This window comes from Chenopodium quinoa, unplaced genomic scaffold (genome assembly GCF_001683475.1).
Source record: "Chenopodium quinoa cultivar QQ74 unplaced genomic scaffold, ASM168347v1, whole genome shotgun sequence".
Classification (NCBI taxonomy): domain Eukaryota; kingdom Viridiplantae; phylum Streptophyta; class Magnoliopsida; order Caryophyllales; family Amaranthaceae; genus Chenopodium; species Chenopodium quinoa.
The window spans coordinates 5,209,816-5,228,806 of record NW_018743175.1 but is presented as its reverse complement, the minus strand read 5'-3'; the positions used below and the strand labels follow the sequence as shown (position 1 = coordinate 5,228,806).

Here is an 18,991-nt window from a genome sequence, read left to right as displayed (position 1 = left end):
AATTAAATAAATAAAAATGGACCTTTTCTTTTTTAAATAATGCGCCCCAAAGTTTCTAAATAATAAAATAAAATATTTTCAAAGCAATTAAATAAATAAAAATGGACCTTTAATTAAAAAAAACCTTTTTAAATAATAAAATTACCATAAATAATTCATTTCAAATTATTTAAATGCTTCATAAAATAATAATTTAAATTAAAATATGTATAAAAATACAGGGTATTACAATAAAAACTTATAAACCTGTTGTAATTTTGATTAAAAACATTAATTCAATAGTTTTAATCAACTACAATCAAATCCCATCAATAAACAATAAATTAGAAACCTAGGGTTTTCAATTTGGGGCTTTTTAATTCAAAAACTAAATTTGAAAATTATATGCATACTAATCATAATTAAAACATCATAAAATCATCACACAACCCCAAAACAATAATTAAATCAAGGCTAGATTAAATTAAACAAAGAAGAATTTTTTTTTTTGTTTTTGTTTTGTCGGAGTTGCGCACGCACCACCACAACAGGGCTGCTGCCGCACGCCGGCCAGTGCTGCTGCTGCCGGCGCCTGCTGGTGGCGGTGGCCGGCCGGTGGGTGGCTGTGGTGGTGGCCGGCCACACTTGGGTGGCGTGTGTGGCGTGGAGGTGAGAAAACAAAAGGGGAGGGGCCAAAAATTAAGGGGCAAGAAAAATAAAAGGAGATAGAGAGATTTTACCTTTGGGTATTCTCCACCTGTGTCAAAGTTTAATTTTCTCATATTATGGGTATTTATTCCCTCTCTCAAAACCCTCCTAACTTAAATTCCTTTTCTACCCTTAATGATTCCTACTCTTATTTAAAATGATATTTGACTTTCTTTATAACTCCATTGACTTTAAAATTTCCTTTTATAAAATAATTATGCCCCAAAGTTTTCAGATAATAAAATAAAATATTTTCAAAGCAATTAAATAAATACAAATGGACTTTTAATAAACCTTTTCTAATTATTAAAATACCATAAATAATTCATTTCAAATTATTTAAATACTTCATAAAATAATGTTTTAAATTAATATATGTATAAAAATACGGGGTATTACATCATGAGGGTTAGGCTAGCTAGACACGAACGCCCAAGCACAAAAGTTTGTTTGTTTGTGTTTTTTTTTTTAAAAAAATAGTGTACAATTGAGATTATTCTTCATAGAATAACTGAATGGATAATTTGTAAATTACCACCCAAAAATGGATCCATTTTTGAAATAACCACCCGTTTAGTTTTTATTTTTATTTTACCACCCCTTAAATTAAATAACCGCTCAGATTACCGCATTTTTCAAATTTCCGGTAAGTTTTCGACAGTGGGCCCCACTTTTTTTTTATTTCCTTCCTTTTTTTTTCTTCTATTCTCTCGATTTCCCTCTTTCTCACCCCGATTTTTTCTCTCTCCATTCTTCCTACCTTCTTCAACCTTCTTCCTACCTTCCATTTCAAGCTCACTTCCAAATTCTTCCTCTTCTTCTTCATCTACAATTCCCCACCGGCAGCACCAGCCACCAATTTCCTGGATAGCCACCATAATCAACCTCACCGCCCTTAACATACACCACTAGCCACTGCAATCTACCCACCACCCTCAACACACCTCACCGACCACCGCCTTTAACTTCACTGCCCTCCACACACATCTCACCGCCTTCAACTTCAAATTGCAGAAATCAAATTAGCCGACCCCACTGATCTTCTTGTTGTTGCTATTGTTATTGTATTTAGGGTAAATTACTAAAGAATTGTCCTACAAATTTAATCAGAAAATAAAACTTTGCAATTAAATTTGGGGAAATTAGGTTGATAATCAATTGAATTGGGGCTTTGTATGCTGAAATTGACAGGTTGCTGCTATCTTAATTGAAGTGGGCTGGTTGTGATTTGCGATAGGTGCTGGCGTGAGGAGCTTCTGTTTGTGGCGAATGGTGGCGAGTGCGGCTGTGATTTTTGCTGGGCTGCCGCCAATTGCTGTCGTTGTTGTGGTGTTTGTTATTGTGGAGCGACTAATATGTGGGTCAAATCGGAGCAGCGCAACTGATTGCGCTTCTTACGGTGGCTGGTGCGGCTGTGCGAGGTGGAGGAGATGGGTGGGTTGGTGTTGTTTGCGTGAGGATGGATGTTGCGAGGTGAAGCAGGGTGCTGTTTTGAGAAATGGCGAGTAATCTGGTTTCTGCTACTGCTCTTGAGCCACTGCTGGGCTCCACTACCAATACTTACCATCCTACTTTTAATTTGCTTTTAGTTGTTCTTTTCTTTACTGTTTTCGGGAGTAGCATGCTCCATGATTTGCAATTTGTCAAGCTCTAAGCAAACATGAAAGCCCATTTTGGTCACAAACATTACTTGAGCAAGGAGTTTGATAAAAAAAATTCAGAAGAAAAATGGAGAAAAGTGGGGGAGGGGGGAGAAGAAGAATTTGTCAGAAGGGTAGAGAAAAATGGAGGATTGAAGGTTGAAGAAGGTAGGAAGAAGGTTGAAGAATGTAGGAAGATGGAGAGAGAAAGAATCAAGGGAAAATATGAAAATATGGGGAAATTTTTTAAATTACCACCCGTTAGGTGGGGCCCACAGACGGAAAACCACCGGAATTTTGAAATGGGTGGTAATTTGAGTGATTATTTAATTTAAGGGATGGTAATAAACAGGTGGTTAGTTTAAAAACAGGTACATTTTTGGGTGGTAATTTACAAATTATCCTAACTGAATTTAAACGAGCAAAAAGTGCTACAAACAAACATAATTTTAGATTTATTAAGTGGCGTAAGGAGGAGCAAAGGTGAGCCTAAGCTTAATGTTTGTATATACATTTCGAAATTATTTATTAATTTTTATTTAACTACCCTTTATTTACTTGCAAGTAAGTTTTTCGTGTTAATTTAAAACTTTTAAATTCAATTAAATAGTTAATTTTATACTATGTTTTTAATGCATTGTTTTTCAATTAACATGCGGCTTTACAAATCTACTCCGTACTAATGACATGATGCCATAACAATAACTATTGAGTTTACGAATTTACTACCAATCCAAACAAAGTTAGGCTAACATTTGTTTTTAGTACCAATTTAACCATTGATTACGAGTCCTTAATAAGTTGATATCTATTTTCTACGGAGTATATACCAACTTTATTTTGTTAATTTACCATTTACAATACACCTTACGAATACAAGTCATATTGACAATTTATCCCAAATCCATAAACACACCTTGACAAAATATTATAAGATTTTACAAGTGTCATTTTTACTTTAACTTTAGATATTACGGAATATAACACCTCTAGTCTCCTACCTACACCTTACTAGCCAACTAACAAGACTTTCTTCAATATAAAACATGAAGTACTTATGCATGTATTCCGTAAAAATTATCGTGCATCACACGAGACAAATTGAAGGTGGTTCCAAGAGATATAAAGGTCATCCATCCTTCAACTACATAATAATTCCCCCTTATTTAAGTGTTCCGCTTGGTGGGGGTGTCTGGTGGCGAAGGCCGAAGGGGCAGATCAGAAAAGAGACACAAAGCTGACCACAAAGATCGAAACTTGAAACCAACGCAACCCTTTCTTGGTGTTCCCCAATTCAAGAAATGACAAGAGGAAAACAAAAGATCGAAGCTCAGAAAAAAAATGCTGAAAAAAATTCTAAGTCCAAGGGTTCCCAGATTGAAGCTCGTGCTGTTGGCCTCAAAGTTGTCTGTCCCATCTGCAAGGTTCGCTTCATTCTATCATTTTTCAATGAAAGTTTTCATTCTTTGCAATTTGATCTTTTATGAATGTTTTTTGTAAATTTTTTCTATCTGGGTTGTCTGAATTCTGTGTCAATTTTGGAGTATGAATGTTTTTCTGATTATTTGAATTGTTCTTTTGTTGTTGAAACTTGAAATCAATGTGAATCTGATTTTAATTAGTGGGTAATAGTTGGTCAATTTTGCTGAATTTATTAGCAAAGAAAATCAATTGTCATCCTTTTTTGATAGAATTGTACTCCTCTGCGAGCAAAATAGTTGTCAGCAGTATTCTAACCCCTAGTGAGCAAAAGGTCTCAACTTTTTCCGGACATCATGAAATAGTATAGGTGAGAGACTGAGAGTTTTTCAATGAAGTATGTTGTGGTAATCAAAGGATTAATATGGGCTAGATAAGGGGAAGGTTCGTGTACCGTGGCTGTTTTTGTGGGATGCAAAAGTTATGGTTGGTTTCTTAAGAAAGTCCATGGGATGGTATGGTAGAAGGCTAGTTGAGGCGGTGAGAGTGATATGGTAATGTTTGCATGTCAATTCATATTTCAACCTCAAAAACTAGAACTAGAAGGTCTATCTGTAAGACTAATGAAGAAAAAATAAGCATTTTTAGCACAAAGTGTCCTGTAAGTGATTGGCAATTTTTGAGGTAATGTTTGGGCTTTGGATAAGGTATATTGAGTGATGGACCGGAAAAAAAAGAAGTAAGAGAAGAGAGAAATAAAAAGGGAATGAAGGCTTGAATCTTATCTGAAATATCCCATTAAGTAATCAAGTTTTGATTTCCTATTCTTTTGCCAGTGGTTCACATGAGGAGTAAGGGTTTAGGAGTGCAAGTATAATACGATACAGATAAACATACATTATATGTGTCTGCAATTGATAATTTCATTTAGCTGGTGATGATGATATCCTCTCCTTTTCTTAAATTATAAACTATACACTAAAAATTGGTATAACCGTATGAGTATACTAATTGTGTACGAGTAACATGAGGTATCAAATTAATCCTTTGTTTTTTTTTTTTTTTTTTTTTTTTTAATTTTTTTATTATTACGTGTTTTACTTCACCCACTGATATAATAGATAGTTCTAGTTATTGCCTGTGGCAATCACTTTTTTGTTAGTAACAATGGATCACCGTTTAGTGACATCTCATACATTTCTTATTATGTTAATTTAAGAAGTTTCTTGTTCTTTTGTCATGTGAACATGAAAGGTAGTAGAAAATATGTGATGGGATGTTGGATCCTTGTATTTTTTGTTCAGAGTATTGATATTACCTATGCCAATGTCATTTGATAGCAAGACTATGCAAGCCCTTAGAGGAGCTCATGAAGTGTATTTCCTTGTCTTGCACAAGTTAGTAGAATCCCTAGCCCTCTTGAGATGGTGCTTACAAAGTGGTTGAAAGAAGCTTTCTGAGGTTGAAAATGTTTTGGAGTGCACTGTTTCATTATTATACTGCATTCAAAGGTGGATGCCACTGCTTAGTTAAATGAGTTGCATCATTTAGTATTCCCAGAATCCCAGCTGCAGACTCCTTTGAAAAGAATATCATACCAAAAACACTGCATTATGAATGGTGGATGCCACAGTGAATGTGAACAATGAGCTGCATCACATAGTGCTCTTCACATCTATAACCTCCTCTGGTGCACTTAGCAAATTGCAACCTTGGTCTGTTGTTTGCCCCAAATTTAGTGCAGCCTCCTTTTTTATGTAGCGTTGTGGATATTTGTTTTTGTCATAAACTTTTTTTCTTACTATCGCCTCTTTTGTATTGTGGTATAGACTTATTTAAACAAGAAGTGTGCATGCCTTAACAGTGGCAACTGTTAGACTATTCCTCACACACTAGATGAATTGCCAAGATTGTATTTTTATCACCCTGAACCCGGCTTCTGGTCTTGCACATCATAATGTAAACAGGCTATTAATACTCCGTATCTTATTAGTAGAGATGTGAAAAAAATGTGTTGGTCAATTTCCTTGTGTTGCTCTGCTGCAAGGACTATGACTGTTTATGAGGTGCTCTATTTTTGTGTTGCTTGAATGACGGAATCAACTTGCTCATAGTTTTAAGGGAGACACAAATCTCTAATATCGTGATTTGTGGCAAATTGGCAATATAGACAGATGAACGTTGTTTTCTTTGATCCTTTGCTTAAGAGGTGTATATAGTATGTAATGACTATTTGATGGTTAAACTGAAAAAAAATCCTAGTGCTTCACAAGTTTGTGTTAGTGTGATCTCTTTACTGCTCTTGATCCCCCCTTGTTCAATTTTGGCTAAAGGAGCAATGGGTTTGGAGACCCTCTGGCAGTTCATTGCAAATCTCTCTTTTTGCCTCTTGTTTTTCCTTGTACCTTTATCTGCTGTTTTGTTCCTCCTCCTTAGCCGTCAACCCATCCTTCTTTTGGTGTTTTCCATAATCAATTCGTGGTTACCTTTTTTTTTTTCCTTCTCCTGTGGGGTAGGCATTATTAGCTACTCATTGGCTTTAACAATCAATTTGATCTTGTGAGAACGTAAACGATGGACACCTTTTTTTTTTTTTTTTTTTTTCTTTTTTCCCTATGATTTAAATGTTTTGATTTGTATGTTTTCTCTCATTCTTTACTATTTGTTGTTTACCGTGGAAGTAAAAGTAGCTGATGCTCTAGCTTTCCATTCCATGTTATTCAGTGTGTGTGTTTGTTTCTGGCTTTTGCAGGCACTGCTAGCAAATGAAAAACAGCTTGTTGATCACTATGGTTCGAAACATCCCAAGGAAAAGCCACCAAGCAACTCAAGTTGACACAACAGCATAAACCAGTTTTTATGGTGTAGAAAATCCTCCATAATACTGGTTATTTGTCTAAAGTGTACCCGAATACATATGCTTCGAACTATATACAATTACTTTGTGGTTGTTGTACCCGAATACATATGCTTCAAATACCATTACTGTTTTTGAAGGAAGACTGATCAGCATAAATGCATATATGCAATGCCTTTCTGAACAACATGCATAAAATATACAGATCTAGTTGCATATACAGATTTTTAAACATTGATGCTCTATCAATTAAGAATGGTAAACTATGAAGTAATATTCGTATGATTGTTATTACTGTACTATTTTAACACATTAAATTGTAGGAATAATTGTCAAAAAATAAACATTTCGACATTCTGATAATAAAACGTCGGGGTATCGGCGTTAAACAAGTCAACAGACATGTAAGAATTTCAAGCTGGATGACCTCATTTTGGAAACCGATTGCAAACTCATTATTGACAAGCTTTTGTAGGGGGCTAGGTTAGTCTCTGCTGATATATTGATAAAGTGCTAGGGGATATCCTTCCCTTGGGTTCTAGTTTCTAAGTTTGTTCTCTGGTCTCAGGTAAAACGTGATGACAATTGTGTAGCGCACGCTCTAACTAAATTTATTTCGTATGGTTTTGAGCAAATATGGGAAAACTATTGTCCCCATGAAATTGCTTCATATGTACTTATGGATTGTTTATCCTCTAATTAATTTAAGCATAGCTTCTTTTTTTTTTTTTTTTTTAAAAAAAAAAAAAAAACCAAAATAAAAAACAAAAACAAAAACGAAAAAAAAAACTGATGTTTCTAATAAGTAAATATTATACGGAATAGGAAAAAATCAATTTTATTAAGATAGTACTATAACTTGATAATAAATTCAGTTTGAATAGCACACTTGTTATACAAGTTTGCCCATCAAATATAGAATTACTACTATGTATTTAATAAAAAATGCACTTCGTCTTTCAAAAAAAAAAAAAAAAAAATTGCACTTTGTATAAAAAAATTAATATTAAAAACATAATTCATACTGAGTATATATTTAGACTAATCTAATAACATATTATTCTAATAATTTATACATTACAAAATTTATAAATTACAAAATATTATAAATTACAAAATTTATCGATTTCAACCCCTGTTCAAATATCGCCGTCAATATATCCTAAAGCCCTTACCATCGAAAGAGTCATAAAAAAAGATAGAATTCTAGAATTACAAAATCTCTTCGAGAATATATCAGTTTCAACTCCTTTCCAAATATCGTCATCATAATAAACCTAAAACCAATTATCCACACAAGAGTCATAAAAGGGGTAGAATTCTAGAAATACAAATTTTTTCCTCGTCCCATAACCTCAACAAATCTTCTATCTTTCAAACAATTCTTCTCCTCCGATTATAGCTGTGAACCCTAATCAATTCCTCCCCTTTTTCAAACAATCATCACACATGTTGTCGATTATCAATCGAGGTTTTGTTTGATTTTCGTTGGAAACCCTAACAATTTCTTTATCCTACTTCCCCAGTTCATCGAATTTTCAAATTAGGGTTTTGCACAAAATTATAATGTTCATAATCTCCTTGTTTAATCAGCTACCTTGGGTTACGGCTTCTTCAATCATCCTTGTTAACAATCTTCGTGTTCTTGGTCCTGGTTTGAATCCTTTTGCTCCTTACAACATGGCTAATTACTTAGCTCTCTCTCGCTAATTTCAATTTCGTTGCGTTTTTTCTCCCTCTTTCTACTCTAAGTATTCTGAAAGAAGTTTGATTTTGATTTGGGTAGTATTTTTTTCTGAAAAATCATGTAAAATAGTGGATATTTTCATGTGGGTTTATCGAATTTTCAATCTTTGAAAGGGGGTTTCTGAGTTTTAGGAAACAAGGGTTGTTTAGAGTTTCATAAGTTGGTGATTGATTTCGGAGGAAAGGGGTTTTGTGCTGTTGAGGGAAATAGTAATTATGCTAATTACTCCTCAAGCTGAGCAGTTGGGGATTTCCCGGCGAAGATTGTTGAGGAAGCGGTCGCATAGGTCAAGTTTCGATACCGATGATAGAGGTTGGACTCCGCTTCACATTGCTGCTCGGAAGGGCGACCTTAAGGAGGTATATTTTGTCTGTCTTGATTATATAATTTTTTCACTTTTTTTTTCTTGCTTGTTGAAAATTGTAGTAGTGATGCGTATATGTGCGTCCTGTTTCTTTAGGATAGTGTTCTATGAAGTTTGGGAGTTGATTGTCTTAATTCATTCCATGCTTAGATTTTCTTGGTTAAGATGGGTGTTAGTTTTGTCGAAGGTCATTGCCTTATTATTATCTGCAAACCAACTGGAGCCTTTTAGGTGTGATATCTTGAAGGGTTCTTTACTACGGAAAGATCACCCCTTTCGTCCATACAATTACTTGTTGTCATTGTTGGCTCGTTTCCATCCTATTACCCGCATATCATTTAATGTGCATACTATTCTGTGCTTTCATTTGAAATCTGATTAATTGACAGTAAAAGATTCTAAAGGTCATAAAATATAACTAAATCTGCCACAATTTTAATGGGCATTCCAACATGTTTCCTGTAACTGCTGGCTTGTGAGGCCGTGACCAACTTAAGCTCCTATGTTGGCAGCTTATCCCCCTTACAGCTCCCTGTTTTTCAAAACAACAACAACAACAACAAAGTCTTAGTCCCAAAAGCAACTGCAAGTCTAAAATTTTCTAGTTGATAGAGTGATTGAGTAGGTATCAGAAGTAGATCGAATTGTAATTATGGGTATGTATGAATGTGATAGAGAGGGTGAGGTGCTGGATAGAGGGGGCTGTGTCCCTCCCTTGAACAGTTGAACACTATTGCTTGAAGAAGGCTTCATGTTTCCACTCTTTTTTTCCTCTAGACCATAAATTATGTAGACTCTTCTTAGTCCTGTCAAAAAAAATGGAACAGATAGATTGCCTCTGTTGGCCTTACAAGCAACGGATCAATCAGTGAATTATAGTTGATAGAATTTTGGACTACCCTTTATGTTTCTGGACATTGTTTCATCATCTATGTTAGCTATTTTTAGTACTACATGTCCTTTCTTCTGTGATTTTTTATTTACTTCTAATGGAATAGTTGTGTGGAGTAAAAGTATCATAGTCCCAGATGTAGTCTGAAGTGACTGATAGACTGATTGTATAGTATAAACTTTTTACCTATTTCAGGGACAAGAAAAGGTGCAACTATAGAATAGCTGACCAAAGAAGAGGGGGGGGGGGGCAAGGGAAGTAGTTTTGACATGAAAGAAGGAACTGGTAAAAGCTAAATAATGAATGAAAGAAAGAGAAATGGATGAAAAAATTTTCTGAGGTTGGGAAAGAGTACGCTTTGAGATGCTGAAGTAGTGTGGACAAAGCTTTTTAGATTTAGAAATAGAGTTCTGGTCTTTTGGCTTTTGTTCTTAGGAACAAAGTAAGATTAGGGTTTATCTTCCTTTTTTTAAGGTATTTCTCTGATTAAGGTATTAATAGGAAATTAAGGTTTTTGTTGCCCTGTGGTATCCATATTTCTAATCTTGTCGAGTTGTTTTCCTTGGCATCATTATACTTTGGGTTATCTATAAGTCTACACACAGCAGGCTAGATCATATTCTAACCTATGCACGTCGCTGTAAAAATTTGGTTTCGTTGAAGTGTAGGGTGTGTATAACATAAGAGAGTTTATAGAATAGTAAGCAGCATTGATGGAGCTTTTACTCCCATCTCAATACTCTACCATCTGCCATTGATAGAGGAAAAGGAATGGGCAAGTGGGCATTTTGACTCTGTTTTTAAAATGGTTTTTTTTACTGAACTTAAGTTCCTTACTAAGTCAATATTTGCTAAACTTACCTTATAATTGTTGCTAAATTGAACTTGTTTTTGATTTTGTAAGCTGGAAAGAATCAGCCTGAGCATTATTTAGATCCTGATGGCCCTAGCCCCTAGGATTATACAGTGTGATTCCTATAAGCAATTTGATAAACTACTATGTGAAAGTAGTCCATATGAATAGTTCCATGTCCAATATGTTCAGGCCTGAAATGCTGCTTAAGTTACTCCAGCTTGATGTGATTGCTGTGATATGCTACTTGATGTTCTTTGAGTTCATCCTCTGACTCATTATTATCTAGCCTTGAGTTTAGTATCTTTTGAACTGGTATGAAAGGGGTACCAATTTCAATTTTGTCTTTCTTTTGAGTTCAGGATTGGGTTATTCTTTGAGATCAGGAGCTCTTCTGGCTTCACTGTTTAGGCTTTAGGAACTAAGTGCTTGCTTTTAAGATTTTCTGTGGTAGAATTGGAGTTGATTTGATAATTACAGATGATATTTGCTTATATAGTTGGGCAATGGGTCAGACCTTGGAGTTCTTTTGGAAAGTAGTACTAATTAAGAACCCATGAGGTTTGATGAATTAGGAATCTATTTCTAAGGTGCCTAAGAATATTCGAGGTATGATATATATATATATATATGGTTTCTGCTTGGTGCTAGTTTGCTACCCTCAGACTTAGAATTTGTGTTACTCATGAGTCACATATTGATGTAACCTACAGACTTTTGCTTGTGTGCCGCTTGGTGGTACTCAGTATTCGCAGACTTAGAGTTGGTATTGTACCATATTATTGGTGTGACGGTAGGTTCATGAACCTTTCTTTGACTATGTGAAGCTGCCATATTTGAATGTCAACCATCTTTTCTAGAGTTGTAATTTCTAACTAAATTCTGTTTCATATCTGTTTTTTCATTGGAATGTATCCTGTTTATTATGCAGTGTTTTATGCTGCTTTTGTTTTCTAGTAGAAGAGAATTGTTTCTTCATTGTGGTATAGTACCTCTGCATAGTTGAATTGCATTTTCCTGATGGGCTTCAAACTTGATATTGAAGTTTTAAACTGTGGGCCTACATTCAGGTTAAACGAATGCTTAATGAGGGAATGGATGCAAATGTGGCTGCTTGGGGTGCCAAAATGCAAGGTGTCACGCCTCTTCACCTTGCTGCTGAAGGAGGCCATCTCAAAGTCATGGATGTGCTGCTTGAGCGGGGTGCTAATATTGAAGCCAGAACCAAGGGTCCTTGTCGTTGTAAGTAATTCGGAGTAATCTATTACGCTTTATGGCCTTTAACCAAGCTTAATGTATCCGCTTTCATTTCTTTTAAATTCCTAGCTGGGAGCTATTTATCTTTAATCTTTACTTAACTTGAAGTCTGATTATGGTTTTTTTGGGCATTACAGGGACACCGCTCCACTTAGCAGCTAAAGAAAGGAATAGGGAAGCAGTCAGATTTCTGGTTGAGAATGGGGCCTTCTTGCCACCTGATATTAATGACAGCCGATTTAACCCACCATTACACTATTGCCCTGGCCTTGAATGGGCTTATGACGAGCTAAAGCGTTTGCAGGACAGTTCGTCTTCTGGTGAGATATCATACTGTTCTGATAATTGAAGCTGCCTTCAGTCACACATTTCACTCTCAACATTTCTATTTAGCTTTTTAGCCACCTTTATCGAATGCCTATTATTTAGCTGTTGATGTTTATGATAGACAGTTACTATGCTCTGGTATGTGGTATGTAATGACTGACTGCTAAGCTCGACATTTGGTTGTGTTATATGATGATGTAGCTTTGGGGTTGCATCATAAGTAGTATATTAGGTAATATGGAATTGTCATCGTTGTATGATCTGTTTTGTCATGGATGGTTTGCATTAATGAAATAAAAGTAGACTTGGTTTACATTACTCTTCTGCAATGATTTAAATCTCTAGAATAGGGGAAAGTATCAAGTCATCAGAGGTTATGCCGATATGGATGATGGAAAGCCCTCCAGATGTAAGCTATCTTGTAATCTTGGATAAACCGAGTAGTCAATAATTAAGTTCTTTTATTTATCGTTAAAAATATGATGTTGGCAAAATTAGCTAAACCATAAATTGTTTACTGTGCATCTTTTTGCATCTAACCAAAGTCCAATTCTTATTATGGATGTTTAGATCTTCTGTAACCTTGATTAACCGACATCAATTGGACATGATTACATGGTTTGGCTGAAGAACAATGCAAATTAAACTATTCTACCATAAATTTGTCAACATAATGCTATGCAAGTACATCACTATCATTTGGACATTTGTTATCTTTGATACATAGAGTGTTACTCTTGTGTAATTACATTGGTTTTGGTTGCTCACTAACCATGTTCTAATAACAAATAAGGATTTTCTAGTTATGAAAATGTTTGTATCTCACAATTAAGAGGTTATGTGATCAAATTTCAATAACGAACTCTTAAGGGAGGTTATTCTTACTGACCCATACTGAGTTGACTCGTGCAGAGTTAGAAAAAAATAAAAATAAAAAAACCAAATCCAACCGGACCGGGCCCCCCCTCATTATAGTACTGTACAAGTTAATTTAGAAAAATACTTGTGTGATACTTGTGCACAATATCTAATTTCCTCTTTATTTTTATCTTCTTACACAAATGTATATGAATAGAATCCTTACTTTTCATTAAATTACTTCATATCACTCTATCACTGAACTGTCTTTGGATGTGAAGTGTGAACGAGTCCATTTTAAGTTTTGTTTCCTCCTCAAAATAACCATTAATTTTCTTATGAATGAAAGATTGTATAACTATAAATATATAGATATAGTTATACATAATCTTTAATTTGAAAAGTATAAACTTGACCTTAAAAATGTTTCTTTTGTTTTTATTATTTGTTGAATTGATTTACTACTTTTCCCTACCAAAAAAAATCAGCCGAGGTAGCAAAATGTAAAGCTGTGACAATTTGATTGACAATACGACAATACTTGAATCTGTGGACAATTTTTACATGAACTAAAAAAGTTTTCATTTGACTTTGTCATCAAATCTTTCACACAGTATTTCTTTCCATTCTCATACTTTCATTAAAAATCCAAGATTTTCTTACAGCCAAAAAATTAAATAAATAGAATACATCTTAAGATTTTTTTGATACTATCAAACTTGATTAGGTCCTACTCATTCTTGGCAAAACATGAACCGCAGCAACATTGAACCCTTGTGGTGGCTCAACCACCCACATTTGCGGCGGCGATGCCACCACATCCACCACAACTATCTCACTCCCACCTTTACAAACAACGCAAAGCCGGCCGCCTCGAGCCGCCATCTGCTGCGCCCCTCGCAGCCTATCACTCTCTACCACATCCACCCACCCATCTGTCTCCTCGTTGTACTTCCTCACCACTCCCTTGGATTCATCCACCACGTAGATCATTTCTTCGTCCATTGCGGCCGCTGGGCCCCGCCACCCGCTTAACATACCTTCCTTCATGTCACCCCATAAGTCTTGTTCTGCGCTGTAGACAGCTCCCTGCTTGGCAGTGTCACCTTTGACGTTGACCATGCAGAGGCGGCCGTGCCAGCCAATGGCATCAGTCGCCTCCCGGGAGAACCGCCCGTCCCGGAGGGAGCTGACCTTCTCCCACTTGTCACAGCCCCTGGATAGGTCCCACCGCTCCACGGATCGGGCGGTATCCGTGGAGAAATGAGGACCGACCCCACTCGCCATATAAAGGGACGTATCAAGTGCCCCGGCAGCACACCACCTGCGGGGCACTGGTACAGACGGGCCATACCGCCAGTCCCTCGAGATGGGGTCAAACACCAGGGGCCGTGACAAGGCAGGAGCAAGGTGCTCTGTAGTCCCCGCGACCACAGCCAGTCTGTTACCAACCGCAACAGACTGGACTGGAAGGTCGCGGGAGATAAAAGGCGGGTGTCGAAGGAGAAGAGACAAAGGTGGTGGGACTGGTAAAGGCTCCCATTTAGAACAAATGGGATCAAAAGCAAAGAAAGAAATAGGAGTAAGAAATTGTTGTGGGTTTGAAGGAGAAGATTTGATGGTAATATTGGGGATCAAAAGAGTGTAAAGAGAGTAAAAAGGAGGGTAAAGAGGGGAGTAGATGAAACTACGCCATGAATGAGAAATTGTATAAAGCAATGAAGGTGGGATTTTAGAGAGGATTAATTGTGCAATATGATCTGGGAGACCAGGAATTAGTTGTTGCTCATTTTTTGTGTTATCTGCGTTTTTTGTTGGTGGTGGTTGCGGTGGTGATCACGGCGGTTGTTGCGGTGGTGGTGGGAATTATCATGGTTGGAGAGTTTAGGGGTTTTTCTGGACATAGATTTTTAGTAATTTGGGGGGTAGGAGGGAGGGGTGTGTTTAAAAAGATAATGTGTGGTAGAGAAGGGGAGGTGGAAAAGGATAATAGTGGAGGACTTGAGCTTAAATTGATAGGAGCTTGCCCTTCTTTTTGGGGTATTTTTATTTATTTATTCTTAAAAAGTATTTTGTAAAATAAATCATAATTCATACTATATATTCTTTTACAAATTCTTATATGCGGTCGTGGCCAGCTATAATTGGGGATACTCGTTATTATTATAAAGGTTACTCAATCAGTGTTATAGGGTTATTTCGTCAGTGTTATAGGGATTACCCGGTGAGTGTTATAAGGGTTACTTAGTCAGTGTTACATGGGTTGCTTTGTTTTTTACAAGCAGCCACATGGTGTGGCCAGCTGCACATAAAGCGCATTGTCTTTCTTTTGATTTAATATAATTGCAATTGCTTTAAAAAAATAAAATATAATTGCAATTTGCAAGATTTTTTTTTCTTATGTAAATATACTTTTTTTCCCCCTTATTTTACATAGTATTTATTTCGTATTTTTCATGAAAAAGGCTCTTGCAATCCATCATGATATTCACATTAATTTATTTTTTTCAAAAGAAGGGTTATTATAATGTATAGATTGAAGGTGATAATCTATCTGTTGTCATACCAATTGTATTCAAATTCGAAAACTCCAATCCATGAAAAAATTGCAATTATTATTAAAGGTATTCACAATATTTATTAAGTGTTGTCTATTATATATATTGAAAAATAAGCAACATCTATGTGAATTCGTGATCACGAAGTAAAAAACAAAATGAACCTATCACAAATTCACAATAAATAGTTAAAGAGTAAATGTTATTTTTTATACTCCGTAGGATAAGAAAAGTCTTACTTATATATTTTTTTTTTTTGAGGGCATACTTAATTTTATTTGAGACTCTCATATTAATATATAACTTATCTATTCGATTTAATTTCTGTCCAATACTCCTTTTATTTCAAAATGACAATATAACACACAAAACATCTACCAGTATAAACATATTGTATAATGTATACTAATATAAACCTTGCCATTGGACTATTTGGACTAATCTATGATCCCATAACTTTTGTTGGATAAATTTTGTTTTTTTGTTTTTTGACAACCATGATTTTGTCTTTGAAAACAAGGATAAAATTGAGGAATGTAGCGTGCTACTTTAAATTAAATTGGGTTTAGTAAGTTAGGCAACCTTTATATTTCATCATGCACCGTGCACGTGCTACTGAAAAGTGAAAAGTAGGCATCTTTTTAAGTTTGCAGGAATTATGCTGCCTTTTGCCAACTTTTTAGGATGGAGAATTGTCTCTTTTTGTAGGCCTTTTTGCTACAACTTTATATTCTTTTTTTTTTTTTTTCTCATTATTATTTTTTAAAAATATGTTATTGGTGCTATTATCAATACCTTTGATTTGTTTTCCAAAGTGTTTCCATTTGATCGGTATATTTGATAGTAAGTGTGATGCGTGGAATTGAACTACACTATTGTTTTCTTTCTTAGTTTATGATCTTTAAAAAAATATCTACACCAGATCTTTAACTTTGTTTTAGTATAATTAGTTTAGTTAAAAATTACTCTGTAAATAGAGCTAAAATACCATTGTTAAGATTAAAAAGACAGTGGACTAATACATTAGTGACAAAATTCTTTATCATATGATTTTCTCTTTCCGTTTCTTCTTACTTGTTACGATTTGATTTTTTGTAGTCAACTTTTTTAAAAATTGACTATAAACATACGTTATTTTAAAGATCAAAATTATTGCATGTGGGTATTGCTAAATTCGTCTTGAAATAAATTAATTTAAACTTTTTTTGTAATTATTATATACAATTATGTCTAATTGAACATTTTCATAATCAAATATATATATGGAAGAACATAAAAATCTAATGTAACAAATAAAAAAAAACGGAGAGAGTACTTAGAATGTCATGTAAGTTTTAATAAATTAAGTTTGGTGTAAGATATAAAGAAAATTTCTTTATTTTTATTTTTGTGAAGAGCAACGCAAAGCCAATTTATTAAGTCAAATCGAGTTCTTTAACTTTGCTTTGAATTTCATTACTATTATTGAACATTTGAGCTTTCCTACTTCCACTTTTAGAGGCCCACATACATATTTGTATATTGAACATGAGTAATTGACCTCGATATTTCCTTTTTTTTTTTGGTACAAACCTAAACCTTGACTTTGATGTTTGATTATTGACATACTATGTTTAAGAAAATACAAGAAAACTTTTAATAAACTAATGGTATAAGTTGAAACATTAAAAAGAAAAAGAAATTATACACTAACATACAAGTGCTTTCCATTATTATTATTTTCTTAGCATGTAGCACTTGGATATTAATTATCATATTTAAAAAACAATTGTTCTAGATCTATACAAGTGGTCCAATGGTCCAAATTTATTAGATTAGGTTGAGTAGAGAATTATCCTTCATTCTTAAGTCTAAATGTAGTGGTTCATACATTAATCGTATAGTACTAATGTTCATTTGATTGATTATGAGAGTGTAATTTGTATGTTTGCGTTATGTTGGAAAAGCTGTACTCTTACCACGTTTTCCATGTTATATTCACTCATAAATAATTTTTTAGACTTTCATTGAAGGGGATAATTAATAAAAAAAATGCGTTCTCCTTTTTATAATAATTGAAACAGTTTGACATACATGTCAATTCATGAGTTGTTTGATCAATTATATGTCTAATTAAACATTAGTAAGAATTATTAAAAAGTTTATAATATTAAAGTTTATGTTAATATATTTAAAATCATTTTAGGATACCAGTTGTTTTTTCATACATAATTACTCAAAAGGTATATATAAAGTTAGTATGTAATTAAATAGTAAAAAAAAAAAACCTAAAATGTGTCAATTATTATGAAATAATTTTGTGATGCTATCTCAAAATCTCAAATCAATACAGAAGTGATGAGTCTATTTAATGTATTAAGAATTAGCATTATTAACTTATTGGCCAATTGACCAGATTGGTAAAAAAGAAAGGACACTCAGCGACAAATTGGTAAAAAAATTACTTCGGCGACAAATTAGTAAAAAAACTTAACCTCAAGCTACAATTTGGTAAAAAAATAATCCCAGGCGACAATTAAGCCTAAAAATACAAAATTTCCAACAAACTATTTGCAATTGCTATCGTTTTCGTGTTTTTTTTTTAAAAAAAAATAAAAAATATATTTTCCACCTAAATTTCCAACCCTTTATAAAGAAAAAAATGGTTTATATACTAATTTTCACTTAATTTTCTTACCCATTATTAACAATTTTTTTTTAAAAAGGGTTAGAAATAAATTTATGTAATTCAAAATTAGCAAAATAAAAAGGAGATGACATAATAATTTAAATTTTAAATGAAAAAAAAAATTTAAAAACATAAAACAATTTAATTAGGACTTTTGAAGAGTTTGCCAAAAAAAAAAATAGCTTTTTTGGTCTAAATGTCGCCCGAGTTTATTTTTTTACCAAATCGTCGCATAATGTTAACTTTTTTTTTACCAAATTGTCGTCGGAGTATTTTTTTTTTTTTACCAAATTGTCGTGAAGGGTTTTTTTTTTGGTTTTTTTTTTTTTTTTTTTTTTTTTTTTTTTTTTTTTGTTTTACCAATTTGATCAATTGGCCGTAAGTATTTTTATCGTAACATATAAAATATCAGGCCATTTTATTTATCAATTACAGAGTAAAATATATCTAAATCAAAATAAAAGATCTCACTCCTATGAATATTCTAAGAAATTTCTCTATGTAATTCGATGATATGCCAAATTGGAAAAGTTAAAAAATAAATAATAAATTTTGCAAATATGGATGAAGTTAAATATTATGGAACACCTAAGTAATGTGTACAAAATTAAATGTCAAGCTTCCATATAAATGCAAAAAGCGACTTTTGGGAAGCAACATGTAACACCCATACATTACTACATATCATACGGATTTCCCCACCTAACCCAAATTATTAGCTGGTATGGGGTCATCAACAGCCTAACTAGCTTAGTTCAAACATGAGCTATCTACTAGCCTAGGTTAAGCTTATTTGGAAAATATTATGATATTTTCAGGAGAGAAATAAAGCACGATTTTAACAAAATTTCACATGATTGTTTT

General features: G+C 34.0%; 2 protein-coding genes across 2 annotated transcripts; one reads left to right on the top strand and one right to left on the bottom strand.

The window, feature by feature from the left end:
* Positions 1–7,801: 7,801 nt before the first annotated feature.
* Positions 7,802–12,367, top strand: LOC110732704 (phytochrome-interacting ankyrin-repeat protein 2-like). The gene is made up of 3 exons (XM_021912684.1): positions 7,802–8,709; positions 11,530–11,701; positions 11,854–12,367. The coding sequence occupies exons 1-3, from the start codon at positions 8,566–8,568 to the stop codon at positions 12,063–12,065; spliced, it is 528 nt and encodes a 175-aa protein (XP_021768376.1). The 5' UTR covers positions 7,802–8,565; the 3' UTR covers positions 12,066–12,367.
* Positions 12,368–13,458: 1,091 nt separating this feature from the next.
* LOC110732703 (F-box/kelch-repeat protein SKIP25-like) lies at positions 13,459–17,664 on the bottom strand. Its single transcript, XM_021912682.1, has 2 exons — positions 17,650–17,664; positions 13,459–14,686 (listed from the first exon to the last, which is right to left on the bottom strand). Exons 1-2 carry the CDS (start codon positions 17,662–17,664, stop codon positions 13,625–13,627), a joined length of 1,077 nt encoding a protein of 358 aa, XP_021768374.1. The 3' UTR covers positions 13,459–13,624.
* Between the last annotated feature and the right edge of the window lie 1,327 nt (positions 17,665–18,991).

What these genes read in the sequence shown, in the direction of transcription:
- LOC110732704 (XM_021912684.1), top strand. Translation starts at nt 8,566, where the DNA reads ATGCTAATTACTCCTCAAGCTGAGCAGTTGGGGATTTCCCGGCGAAGA. An exon ending in GGAAGGGCGACCTTAAGGAG is followed by an intron (nt 8,710 to 11,529) that starts GTATATTTTGTC and finishes GCCTACATTCAG; the next exon opens with GTTAAACGAATGCTTAATGA. An exon ending in AACCAAGGGTCCTTGTCGTT is followed by an intron (nt 11,702 to 11,853) that starts GTAAGTAATTCG and finishes TGGGCATTACAG; the next exon opens with GGACACCGCTCCACTTAGCA.